Here is a 14,498-nt window from a genome sequence, read left to right as displayed (position 1 = left end):
TAAGTTTATAGTACTTCATAGTATTTTGCACTTGTTTGTTTTTATTGGCTCAGTGTTTTTAAAGTAGTGGTTTAAGACTGGGGTAGCACATTGAATGCCATGAATAAGACATGTAGAAGTGGATGGGATGAGGCATACATAAAGTGGTGTGGTGGTTCTCAACATTTTAAGTTTCTGTAACATTTCCTGTGGGCTGGTACCCAGCTTGAGCATGGCGCTAGAGGAAGCCCTGTGTGTTTGTCTACAAAGGCACAGGTTGTTGGGGAAAGCACTGCAGAGGACATGGCTGCCATGGCATACCAGTTTCCCCCTGATTTTGCACAGTGACATACTGCTGCAAAAAACTGTAACTTCTGCCTCGCTTCAGGAAGTGCGATTTGGGAACTGGGGTAATTTGATGGATAGCATGTACTAAGAAAAATATTAGAAACCAGGAAGCCACATCGTCTCTTGAGGCTCGTTTCATTCCGAACACCCCTTCCCTAGGTTATCATCCAGTTGTTAAGAGAAAGAGTAATGTTATCCATTTTTTATAATTCCACCTCTGGGTATTACGGAGATAAATACCTAAATGCTGGAGAACTAACTTTCTTTCAGAGCACTGTTTCAGGGGGAAAAGACTTTAATGCAGATAGGTGCGATGACAGAAAAGAAATTGACCCTAAACAAAAAATATGATTATAGTGATATGAATATATGTGTATAGTCACGGTTTCTCAAAGTTCCCCAGAGACAAGCTTCCAATCATAAGACTTTCAGATAGTAACCTTTCATTTGATTTATTGTTTCAGGACCAATGCAGGAGACAATATATGACTTTTGGAGAATGGTATGGCATGAAAACACAGCCAGCATAATCATGGTTACTAATCTCGTAGAAGTGGGAAGGGTAAGTGATTTTTGTACTTAAAAATATGAAAGACTTCCAAGGTGTTTGCTTTTGGAAATTAAATAGCAGACCAACAAGATGCTTATATTCTGAGAATAGCATGTAAAATATTTATGACTGCCTGTGCTAAGAGGTTCATTATCAATTATTTTTAAACATTCCTGGGATGCTTGGCTTTGATAACATTAGCACAATGAAAAAGTAACTGATAAAGCTGCATTCTGTAAAGCATAGCCTGCAAAGACTGCCAAACAGGGAAAGCGTCATATCTTTGTATATATCTCAGACATACCATTTCTATGAAAGGAAACCAGGGAACTAGTTACACAATGAGGTATGGGGTCATCATTTTTTTAAGGGAGGCTGAGGGGGAGAAAACAGATTTCTGAGGAAAGTAGTTAAACTATGAAATCACACCTTCTCCATGGTATATTAGTCCAAATTAATCTGATTTATTTGGGGTTTTGGTCCTATAAGCCACCTGGACTAAACCAGAAAAAAATTAGCTTTGCTTATTTGTACACTAAATTTGTGGACCAGGAGGTCTTCTTTGGGAGCTGAGTAGTAAGGAAAGCTTGAGTTACCTGGTGTTGATACTGTGTACTTTTCTTTCTAAACTTCTAAAGTAGGCCTCCTACTCAAGTCATTATGGCTAATTTTGTTTTCAACATGTATTGAAAGGATCTGTTTTGTTCCTCATAACTGTCAGTAACTGATTCTTTTAATTTACTGCTTTGTCTATGCACTGGTGTCTTAGTCCTCATCTGGGATGGGTATTTTTCAAGGAAGTTTGCTTGGGAACAGAGCATAAAGCTTTCATTTGGAATGAAAAAAAAAAACCACCAAAAAACTAACCACTGCTTCTATTGCAACTACTGCAATTATTGTACATCAGATAAGTGTAGAGATAAGAAGTCAAGTGCACACGTGTGAGCCACGTGTTTTTAAGAGATGTTTTTAATTTCACACTGGTGGAGTGGCTGATACCCCTCTGCCCTGTGGCATTTGCATGAGGAAAGAGCACTGTTCATGTGATGTGAGTCAAAGTGATGGATCTTGTCTGCTTCCTAGCAAGTCCAGTTTCAACAATCTCAATTTATTCTTCCTTATGTCCTTGGTCAATTGTTAATATAAATCCTGATGTTTTTAGATACTGTGTGCCCAAGCCTGACAACAGATCAGGTGCATGTATTATTTTTAGATATAAAAGAGACGGGATTTGTGACTGCAGTTAACAGCTGCTGCAGAAGCATATACACACCTAATTGCATAGACAAAAAAGGGTCATGGAAGCTGTCTTAAAAGTACAGTCCCTTGAATGAAGAGGAAGATAGAAATAGTTGGATGGTAACATATTGATTCAAAACTGATTTGTAAGAATAAAAAGCTCTCAGGCAAACCTCTTTGCTGAAGCTTCATACGCATTCATAAGTATCTAAGCATACAACTTAAAAAGGGATGTTTCCAGGGTATGGATAAACGAGCCTTAGAACAAAAATAGTATACTGCATGAAACCACAAATTGTTTTCCTAAAGTCAGTATTAGAAAGCATCAATTAGAGTGAACTGTCAGGTATCAGCGAGGGAGACACCAGTCTTGGTGCCGGTGTTGGCAGCCAGAACATTTAGGTATGCAGCACATTCCTTTAGCAGCAAGCAACAGTTTGTGCCACCATGGAGATTTCTTCAGGGTGCAGGCATCCTATTGGGATACAGGTCTGCAGTTTTGTTTTTTCTGGCAGTGGTAAAAACGACTTTGTTCTCACTTTCTCTGGAGGCCAACACAGGTGAGATCAGAGAGCAGAAATTGAAATGAGCTTTTAATGGAAATGAGATCATGTGAGCCACAGAAAAATGCAGCCAGTCCTCCATCGGTGCTTCTCTCCCGCTCCTAGAGCTGGAAACACCAGCAACAGGGAGGCATATTACAAACACACCATCTGTCCCGCAACCCCTAACACAAACTCTGTGCCACCTTGGTTAGTAATGATTTTAATGGACCTTTTGGTAGCATTCCTGCAGGGCAAACCTTGTAACCTTCCCAACCTTGAGGTTTTCTATTTCAATTGCTATTGCTGGTATAAGATTTATAGAGGTTTATAATTCATATTTTTTAACCCTCTTGGCCCACTGTAAGCTTAGGAGGAAAAAATTCTTTATATTTGCAGGGAAGTGGAATTTCTATTTAACATGTTTGCCATACAGCGTACATCCTTCATGAATTAATCATTAAGGGGGTGTATGTGTATTTGTTTACCAGCACTGGCTGGATAGTCATTAAATCAGTGCTAGGAACTTGCTTCTTGCCCTGGAGCATTAAGCATCAGGACTGTTCTAATTGCGGATGGAGGAATCACCATGAGGCTGTCCCTAATACAAGCACCTGCTGCAAATGACTCAGTCCCCACATTACCCTCCAGCAGGGTCTGGGTACATCTGCCAATATCTGTCATTATCTGAGGCACGCTTGTCAAAACCATGCATCCCTTTAAGCTCTTGTGTGTTCCAGCAAGGGACCCTTGTCAGAGTTTCTGGCACCTGCAGACTGCTGTGCACCTGGTATTTAAATGGCACAGAAATGTGTTATTATTGTTTTCTCTCTTTAATGAATTCACCTGAGGGACATTTAGCTCTTTATCTAGTAGCCTGTTACCCAGTCACTCATATTTACACTGCTTGTATGGAAATTCAGAGCTCACTTGTGCTGTTATACTAATCCATCTGCCAAAAGTCTTATCACAAAATCTGCAGGGCTCCCACAGGAGACTTTTGTACTGGTAATTTAAGCTAATGATTTCTAAACATATTTAGTCAGTTTTAGGAAGACCTCATTAGAATGTGACTGTTTATTAAAAATCTAAATGAGGTCTCACAGTCATTTAGAAAAATCATTGCTGGGTTGCATGAACAGTTCTTTGATAATGGGTGATGATGGTTTTTTAGTTAAGATTGGCCTAGGTTGACATAAGAACTTTTACAGGAAAAACCAAGCAAATAAGCAAACCTCAAAGCAGCCTTTGAAAGAAAGAGTCTCTGTCATCTTCATGCTGGAATCAACAACTTTCCACTGACAATGAAGTTCACAATAAGGGAATGACAAGTAATTAATGGAATAATATAGCTACATTTTAGTGCAAGAATCGTAATTCTCCAAACCATACCCTAACGAGTGAAAAAGCAAAACCAAGACTCATAAAAATATATCAGTATGACCCCAAGCTATTTCAAAGCAATATATTTGGGATTATATTATTGCAAAAGGTTTGCAAGTGGTAAAGCAACTGAAGATGGAAGTGTAATTTCAGACAAAATCTCTTCCTGAGAGATTTAGCATTCTCTGTTGGGTTATTCTAGACAAAACTGTTCATCCCAGCAGAGTAGATGTGATCATAAAATGGACACAAAAGAACATCTTGCTTACTCCAAGAGTCTGTTCTGGAGTACAGGCTTCAAAAGACAGACCTGGATCCTTCTGTGAAAAGCAGTGGGAACTAGATCAAGGTCTTTATGTACTGGCCAAAGTCTCTGGTTGCTTCTTGAAGTGTTTCAATGTTTGCACACATTGGAACATTTCTTTTCTCCTTAAAGTTATTTTGGGAAGATTTAGAATGTATTCAATTTGCCAGCTAGCTGTCACCTCCGTCTTTGCTCTTGTTGGGCTGGTGCTAATACTTGGTTGGCAGAATCAAACTTGGCATGTCACATCATTTGTTATTTGTCAGTAGGCACTGTCTCTCCCACTCTTTTTTTTTTTTCTTTTTTTTTTTCTCTTTTTTTTCTCCTTAAGGCAGGAGAAGTTTCCTAATATCTGATTCATCAGTGGTGAAATGCACTGATGAAATTCAGTGGAGGTGGTTAATACATAAATGTGCTGCAAGGACTCGTGGTTGTCTAGCATGCTTTTAATATAACAAAGTATTTACAAACAAAATCACTAGAAATAATTACAAAAACTAAAACCTCACCCCGGGAGCATAGTAATTACGGTAATTAGAATTTCTCAATTATTATCCAGAATTAGAAAACTGCCAGTGCTAATAGTGTTAATAAGCACACAAAAGACCCTTTTTTTGAAAGGAGGCAAGGTTGATGACAACAGAATGGATGTGACACACACAGGAAAATGAAGGTCAGCTGTAGACTGGTAAATAGTCCCTATGCCTAAACACATGCCTTAGCGTCACCAAAACAGCTTCTCACTGCTGTATGATCTCTCAACTGTGTTGTGCTTTCCTGAGAGCTATCTTATACTCCTCCCAAGTGACTTTTCCTGGAGCCAACAGGGCTGTGTCCGCATAGGGAAAAAGAAAGAACACGGTGGCCTAGCTTTTCCATTGCCTTTTTTACTGGACCTGAGGTTGACATGTTACATACATGGCACTCTTATCTGCCTTGCTGCAGAAATGTTGAGGGTTTGACTCCTCGTGCTTAAGAGTATTGGGGTCCACAGGAGAGTGAAGAGACCCGTACAGTGGTCTTCTGACAGAGAGGGAATATCTCCTTGATGTCAGCTGGCTTAAAAGCATTCCCTGTTGTAACATCTGTCAGAAAACTGAGTTGCTCTTCTCAGGATAGACCATATAGACCCTGCTCTAAACAGTCATATGTTCTGGGGCCTTAGGTGCTCACGATGTGCAGTCTTGGTCATAATTCAAGAGACATTTCTAAACCATATGCAAATATGTTTCCTTAACAAACAAAACAAACAAAACCCAGATGTCTTTATGTTGAACCAGGTCATCTTCAGATCCACCTGATGGTCTGTTTCTGCTATAGACAGACAGACATCCAAGAAAAGCTGCCAATTCAGGCCCTGTTGAAAGACTTCTAACTGAAAGTATGTTGCAAGAACTAAGTGAAAACTTTGTATGAAATTCCAGCAACATAAAACCTGAAAAATTGCAAATGGACTTGCCAGCTATTCTTAGAATATAAAGGGATTTTTCAACACAAAGCTGTTATGAAGCTTGAACTTACGCATTTACAAGTTTTGAGAATCTTCCATGTGGAAGAACTGCCTAATAAACAAAGGTAAATTCAAATTGTATTTAAGATTCAGATCAGCTATTACAGAGATATTGCAGAGATGAAACACAGTAACTCTTTAACAGGTCACACAAACAATACTTTTGCATTTGGCATAAATAGAACACTATCTAATTGAAACTGCCTCTAAACATAATAAGCCAAATCACTTACATTGGTTTTAATTCAGGATACTGTCATTAATGCTCCTTAGATGTGCCAAAGAGTTTCTAAGCTTACTGGTAACTAAGATTTCATTTTAACTTTTCTACTGAAAGAAAGAAACCACATTTTATAAATGAGAAGAAGGTTGCTATATGAAACCCTTCCCTTCCTCTAGGTAATTCTAATCTCAGCTTCTTAAAACCTATCTGTATAGTGTCCTTCACCAGCTAGAGAAGATTTTTTTCTCAATCATATTTACCCAGAAAACCTGGGACCTGTGCTTATGGTACGTATATGTTACTATGTATTCTGCTATTACACTTTTGGTTTCACTGTCATTCCAGTTTCACTTGTTGGATAGAGTTTATACTTTCAAGAGTATCAGTGAGAAAAAAAGAAAACCATTATAACTTAAAACTACTGCTAGTCATTCAAATCTGAACCCTTCTAGTCAGCAAAACAGATTTCAGCTTTCTAGACGTCTAATAAGAAATAGCAAGTTAACATTACTCTATTATGTGTAGCAGGGGAGGAGCCCTTAGGGAAAAGAAATTGGCAGTTCTTCAGCAAAGAGAAGGAAGGACTCTGCAATCGTTTAATAAAGTTGTCCCCAGATTAGCAATGTTATCATCATCAAACACGACATCAATTTACAAGTGCTCAGAAGTGTCCCATGTCACTCAAAGCAGACATAGTTGCAGTCCTTAGTGTTTTGATGCATTCTTGTTGCCAGCAAAAGCTATGTTTCAAAGAATTCTAATCAACAGAGATTAATATCTTAATGCTCACTAATCCAATTGAGATAATTCACTTTGAGGAATAAATAAAAGAGGTTTAAGGATACACGAATGCCTTGACCCCCTTCTTGCACTGGCCACTGAAGTGCTGCAAGTGTAAGTGCAGCTTGCAAAGAGGGCTTCAAGTTCTTCTTTGAAATATTGGGGCTAGCAAAATGGCTTCATCACTGCAAGTCTCCTCACCTCAGCAGTCTCATTAATCTCTCAGTCTTTCCCTATAGCAAAAAATATCCTGGAGGCACTGGCACAGTTTTACCTTACCCAGTAGAGTAACATATAGAGCTTTCAAACCTAACATCAGATGATCAGGTTTAGAGCCAGAAGGCAATCTGCTAGCCTGGTGATGCTTTGTAACTCAACTAATGTAATGATTCTGGTCTTGGAACAGAGCACAGGCTGTTCTGCTCCATGTAGGCACATTAGGTCCTCAGAGCACAGGATCTAAGCAATATGCCCATACTTTCAGAGTTGTGTAAGGGATTAAGACAAGCTTTGAGGAGCTCCAGCTAATCCTGTAACCATCCTTCACCTTTGCATAGAACTATCCTTCTTATCATTTCTGTGCTCATCCTTTCTTTCTCCAGGGCTTGATTAAGGTGAAGTAATTTACAGCCTATTTTAGTGGCCAGTGGGAACCCAAACTGTCTAAACATAAGAAATTAAATAGAGGTAATCCATATTCTTCTGTTCGTATTAGCAATGGAGGCAGGAACACTACAACAGTTTTACCTTGGGTTACCTTTACCCTAAAGCAATTCCTGTAGACTTGATTCAGTTTTATGGTCAAAGGAACACCACACCATGGGTTTGGCCCATCAGCTTAATTTCATCTAACCCAAGCCACTGGGGTGGTGGCATGCTACCAGTATACTGTATTCTTAAGAAAAAAAATCATGCTCATTCCCTCAGAAAGCAGTGTGTGTGGCTACAACTGGAATGTCCAGAAAACCAGCTATTCTGGCCAGAAATTGAATGAGAGTGTATCCACCAAGCAACCTACGATTGTGCTGCTGGGGCAATATAAGGCAGCAAAAGGTGAAGAACTATGTCAGCTCTGAGTCACTGTAAGAAGTTAGACTGAGCTAGTAAAATTCATGGAGACATCTCTCCCCCTCTGGGAGCTGTGAACAATATAAAGACTTCTGGCTGCCTTTATACAGATCCATTAATCTAATGGTGCCAAACAGTATCTTCAATGTTGTATTTCTCTTCCATATCTCCTTTAGAAAACTGTAAAATGAGGTATAAATCAATTAACTGATTTGCTCAAAAGCAAACAAAGAAAATGAAAAAAAATAAAGACTTTTTTATCATCTGTCAAAGGTTGGTTTATAACTTATAAAATGTTCTTAAATCACAATACATTTTTTATTTGAAAAGTATTTAAATAAAAATAGTTTCAATTATTGGATGTCCTTTTACTTCAAGTCAGCCAAATAAAAGTATATGATGTTATCCTAGCTACATCTGTGAAATCTGTTAAAAATTTTCACTGGTGAGCTTGGTTGGCTATTTCATTTTATATCATAGAGGTTTCACTTCAGAATTTATGCCTGACTTATCGTCATTACTTAGTTCAGGATTAATTTTAAATTAGAATGTATAATACTGCTCTTCACTAACCACAATCCATGCAGTGCATAGCAAGTTATATCACCTTTTAGATAAGAATATTTCAGAATCAAAGGGAATTGGAAACTTTAAATAATAAGTGTTATTTAAACTGTTCTGTACGAACTGCAAAGTATATTTCACAGCCAGCTCACATATTAATTCTGTAATATTCCTCCTATTCCAAACCTCTAAGTAGATGAGTTACTGTCTTGGCTTTCATACTGCCTTTAGCTAGATGTGTCACATTGCCAAATGGCTAAATACACAGCTTCGGAAGTCACAATTTGTGTTCATTAGCTGTCCACTGCCTACATTGTTTGTTATATTTAGAAGTAGGAACAACTTTCCACATTCATTTCTAATTCTTAGTTTCTCACATTAGACTATTTTGCTGGGGGATGAAGCTAAGGGGTGGAAGTAGATAATCATATTCTCCAAATTTCTGCAATTATTGGTACAATAAACATGTTTGGAACAACTGGACAGTGTACCTTGGGATGAATAGATTAAACCAGAGCATTTTCATTATGTCTCTGGCAATCACCCTTTCATCTCATCTTGTGATGAACATCTGTATTTTTTGGCACATTGTTAGGATATAAATGTGGGGTGTATCTGAACAAACTCTCAATTATAGTTCCGCTCAGATGAGATTTCAAAATTATGTTTTCTACTTTGTGGACGATATTTACTGTTATGGTAGCAACTGCGTGAAAAAAACACAAAACCCTAATGCATTTAATATTCAGTTCTGGATTCATGTATCAATTATTTAGCTAAACCTTCTGTTAGCAGGGTTTTTTGTAAAACACGTACCAAATGTTTATAAAAAAGGAAAGAGATTCGTCAAGTTGCAGTAGCTAAAGCTGTGCTAAAAAGAAGAAATGAACATATGTTACCAGCAGTGTTTCTCATCTTTGATGAGTGAAACCATATTCTATTTTGTTGCAATTGTCTTTCCTTGTGCAAATAAAGGCCCTGATCCAATAAACATTTCTAAGTGTGATTTTGATTTTCACTATTTAATCTGTTTGTTCTTTAAAACACCTTAGCATTTATTTTAGAGGTCCTGGGGGAGATGGGAGACTGGTCTTGAAGCATTTACTTAACTTTTGGCTCATCAGGAATCCACAGAGTTCCCGTGTCTAGAGCTCAGCACATGCAGCAGCACTGCAGAACAAGAGTCAAAAGCAGGAAAAAAGACTCATTTTAGAAAAAAAAAAAAAAAAGAGAAGTTTATACCCCCCCCCCCCTCCACTCCCAGTGAGTGAATCATTTAGTGTTGGTCTGTGGCTCTGACTGCGGCTCTGGCATCATTCCGATGGCTGTTACAGCCCCTTATTCCACTTGGGAGGGTTTTCAGGAAATTGTGTTGTCATGGATCCTTCTGCTCAGCTCCAATCTGCTCCGTGCCCAAAATCCCCTGTGCAGCAGAGTAAGAAATCTCCGGTGAGCATGAGCTTCATGAGGCACAAAAGGCTTTAACTTCTGTGCAGCATTCCCCGATGCTTCCCTAATTATTCCGCTGGATCATCTTAAATAAGGTTTAAAAAAAGGATGGAAACACATCCAACAGTTGAGGCATAAGAAGATAGTACTGTGCACTTCTAAATTGGTCTTTCCAAATGTCCCTAGTTCTTAGTCATAATACAGACTGTCTAGACTTACCAAGTTAGAAACAGGCATGTTTTCCTTCAAGCCTAAGCAATTTAATTCAACCAGGTTTCTTTTTTTTTTTTTTTACCCCTGATTGTTTATTTTACCAAACTAAAGCTGTTTTGAGGATGGTAGGCACCCAGCAGAAAGAAACAAGGCTAAAGTTAGCAACAAAGAGACATGTTAATCGGTAGTGCTGTGGCTAGGATCACTGCTGCAGCAGCTCCCTTCCTACATGCATTGACTGACTTCGTGTGGTTCAGGTTCCACCTATGGAAAGGATGAATGAACAGGCAGGAAAAGAGAATCACCTCCGGAGGTGGGGTTGTCAGTGTGCTGCTCCAGTCTAGAGGCAGTGTGAATTCCCTTATTCTGCATGGAGAGTCAAGAAATTATCCTAGCCATAGGAAGGAAAACTCTGTTTCAGAGGGTTCCCAGCAATGACAATAAAAGGGTCAATTTGCTAGTCTAAAGGATTTGAACAAAATGAATATTCTGGGTTATTTTAACAACACAGGCAAAACAATAAGCATTCAATGTTTTTCTCTTAGCTCCTATCAGAGGACTTTTGGACGTACATCCAAAGATAAAATGGGAATAAATACCAATCAGATGCAACAGTAGATACCAGCACCAACTACCAAACTGCTTGCAGCAACGTTTAATGCTTTTGAAATGGTTGTTCTTTGCTAACAGCTGATAGATACACTTTAGAGATGAATACGCATTTGCCAGAGATCCTGTCATTTAGGTACCCTGGGACTGGCGCTTGGCTTGGCCCTTGGCTAGTGGAAACCTCATCCACACTGACACCCTGTCAGCTTGCTGGCTGGTGAACATGGCTGGGGAGATAAATCTTTCCACCCTTGCCCCTGTTACAGGAGTGCTAAGCACTGTGAGGGCTATTCAGTGTCCCAGCTCCAAGCCTCTCACTATGGAAGGGAGCCGTATGACCTGCCAGTTGTCCTAAAAACATGCCTATTACCAGATGAAATGTGAAGAAGATAGAGAATTTTTCCTTGCCGGTACTAATGCAGTTACTAGGTCTGAAGACAAACAAAGAAATAAATAAAAACCTGCTTATGGATACCTGAACTTCAGCTCTGCTCTAGGAGCTTTCCATCAGCTGTGTAAGCAGGAATAAGCTGTTAGGATGCTTGTATAATTTTGTGGCTGGGAGCCAGGGCTTACAACTAGGCTACTTTTTTTTCCTCTGAAGAGGATCCTGGTGTCGGGCTGTGTTTTTCTAGCCCTTCAACTCAGTTCTGTTCAGATTTAAATTTAGCCTGCTAAACCCAGAGAAAGGGAAAGGGCTACTGACCCTGCCTGGAAAAACATTTTATCAGCTCATGTTACTACTTTGATGTGTCAAGACCTCTGTTCTGTCCGGACACTAAAGAGGGCTTGTACATGATTATCAGCTATGTTACTTGAAACAAATTTTGAAGGAAAGTATTTTCTTCTGCCTGACAGGACAAGGTTTTACTCTCTGTGTAATCCTTTATAAACTGAGCCTGGAGTTTGTATAAATATATCGTTGGAATCATGCATTACAGTTTTCACTGTATGCTTACACACACATTCAGCAATTCTACCTTTTGCTCAGAACTAGACATGATAATAATCCTAATATTTTGGCATGAAAATCGGTTTGTGAAACACTCTGCATATTGTGAAGTTTAATTTTTTTATTTTCCTATCAGTTTTCCATTGAATATTTTACATGTTTGGGTTTTTTACCCAACCCACTTAAGTGTATATTTAAGTAAACCACTAGATTTGCATATATTAAAATACCCATTTTAAGTTTTCCCTTTGGTGAGGGAAAAAGAGAGACCATTCCATGCAGCGGATGTATAACAGATGTTACTCCTAGCACATACTGCACTACTGGACAATGGCCAGATGCAGTGGTGATAGCATAGCTATTACCATGATAGAGCAGAATAAAAGAGAGGTATAGAAGTAATGTGTTAGGTTCCCCACCTACCACCTTGTCCACGTAAATGGGAAGGAGGAGAAAGTTCTTAAGTCTGACAGCTATCTACATCATCATATACAGAGCGCACAACCACCTACTTTAAAAATAACAGAATAATAGTGTGTGTTTGAATGCATTAAATAGTGTAAAGTCTGTCCCATCTAGACCACATCAGGGCGCAGAAAATCTGAAATACAGTTCACAAAACCCACCTTCTTTCTGTCTCCATATCCCAGGACAAATCTGCCAAAAGAGCAGAGCTCCAGAAGCTTACTGAAATGAGTTAGGAGGGAAAGGGGAGTTCAAATTCACCTAACTTTAGCCATCAAGAAGCCAAACACCTAGGCAAAGGCAGTCATCTGAACTCTTTTCGTAGTTAACAAAAATAAAGGCACCTTTAGAAGGCATTAATGCTACTCATCTTGGTTTGAGCTAAGTGAGATGAGTCCTACCCATAGTGTTTGGGGTCATCTAGTGAACTGATGTTAAAGCTCAGACATAAAACACATCTCTTGACTTCAAGTGTTGAGTTTTGCCATTTGACCTCTCATCAGTTCCTTTGCAAAGTTAATCTGAGAAAACATGCCTTCCTAACAGTAGAGAAGATCCTTGCTGCCTGAAAAACACATTTTCATTTTTTAAGATAGGAAGATATTTTTGAGATGAGTCACCAAGTAGAGGTTGGGGGAAAAGCCTTCTGGTGGTAGTTGTCCCTCTGGGCACACCCTACGTTGGAAAGCACAGGGAATGAGTAGATAGTCTGAGTTGTGCAGGGTATAAATATCCCTTGTGCTCCATACAAATTTGCCTTACTTCACCAGCCGCAACACAAATCTCACCTGCAACTCTGAAAGCTGTCTTAAGAACAGAAGAGGCAATGTCCCTTAAACATTAATCATTTCCACATGCAGAAAATGTGACTGCTTTGCCTCTGATTGAATTTTAAAACCGAAATCATTTCACAGAAAACAGAATAGATTCAGCATGAACCTTCTAAAATAAATGACCCTTAATTTCTTTTGTATTTTTTAAAGGTCAAGTGCTGCAAATACTGGCCAGATGACACAGAGATATATAAAGACATTAAAGTTACCCTAATAGAAACAGAGCTCCTGGCTGAATATGTGATTCGAACATTTGCAGTAGAAAAGGTAAGATTCTAAATTCAGTTTTCTTAAATACAGTGGTATCTGTCTAAGTTACTTATATACGAATTCAACATGGAAAACTTTAATCTTCTGACTGATAGCCTGGTTTCATAGCTATTTTTTGGGTATACGACTACCGCCCTCTTATGGTAAACTTTTTTCTTTCAATGCATCAACTTTTCTGTGCTTTCCATCACTGTTGGCCCCTGCCTGAGTTAGAAAAAGTGATGTTCCTTGCCTGGGAGAAATCGAAGCCTCCCTCCCAGCAATCAATTGAGAAACACATTCGTGTTCTTTTCCCATCTTATGTTCCCTACTATCATTTCTGTCTGTACCAGGGGCTGCATGCACCATTATTTAGAAGTCTGTGCTGGAGAATACTGTTATCTGTTGGGACAGTGTGTTCCTGGTCTGCAGTGACAAAGCTGTAACTGACTAATTTTCTTCTCAATGCAATTTCACTTTTCATGTGGACTCATCTTCATATGGAGAATTCAAATCAGCACGTTGTATTACTGACAGTTAGAATAATTACATTAATTTGTTCTATGCTTACTAGATCTTATAGCTCTCCCAGAACAGCTAACTATATATGGACAACATGCAATTAACAAATAAGGTACTTACTGAAAGCAAGAACAAGCAGGGTCAGTCAGTGCTGAAGTGTGTTGTGCATTTTGTGTCAGTTCATGGCTTTTACTCAGACTTCATTAAATGACAGAAATGTTTCAATTGTATGTATCAAGACTCATTTACGTTTCAGAACAACAAGGAAAGAGACGCTTTGGAAGACTTCATATTCCTAACGGAGCACTGAAGTGCTGTTCTTTCAGTATCACATTAGATTTTCAACTAATTAGCCAAGAAAAAAACTCCTTTTGATTTAAGTGCAGTACCTATGATATACTGGTTCTGTCAAATGATGAAATAGTATTCAGTTGCAGGTTTGAAGAACATAATCTTTAGCATCAAAGCATCCTACACCCAGGTAGATGAAACTGCCAAAAGAAGACAACCCAACAGGGTCTCTGTACATACATCCACAGTAACAAAGGAATTGGGGTTTTTTTCCTGTTTTATTCTTCAATCTAATACTAAAATATGCATCAGTATAGCAACCTAAGGGTACTGATAATAGAATTATGTGGTTTGAATGAACAGAAATATTGTATCACGTTTACCACTATACATACAGTACATCAGTTTCATTCAAGCCTGTTGTT

At 38.7% G+C, this 14,498-nt stretch overlaps 1 protein-coding gene across 10 annotated transcripts in view; it reads left to right on the top strand.

The window, feature by feature from the left end:
• PTPRM (protein tyrosine phosphatase receptor type M) overlaps nt 1–14,498 on the top strand; it is a 470,168-nt gene that overhangs the window by 435,660 nt on the left and 20,010 nt on the right. For all 10 annotated transcript variants that reach the window (XM_065668023.1, XM_065668021.1, XM_065668020.1 and 7 more), the window contains 2 exons: nt 792–889; nt 13,162–13,278. In XM_065668023.1, the coding sequence (XP_065524095.1) occupies nt 792–889; nt 13,162–13,278 (215 nt within the window). The remainder of the gene's footprint in view (nt 1–791; nt 890–13,161; nt 13,279–14,498) is intronic.

The sequence above is a fragment of the Lathamus discolor genome, chromosome 2 (genome assembly GCF_037157495.1).
Source record: "Lathamus discolor isolate bLatDis1 chromosome 2, bLatDis1.hap1, whole genome shotgun sequence".
In the NCBI taxonomy this organism is placed as follows: domain Eukaryota; kingdom Metazoa; phylum Chordata; class Aves; order Psittaciformes; family Psittacidae; genus Lathamus; species Lathamus discolor.
This window is presented reverse-complemented; position numbering and strand designations above follow the sequence as displayed.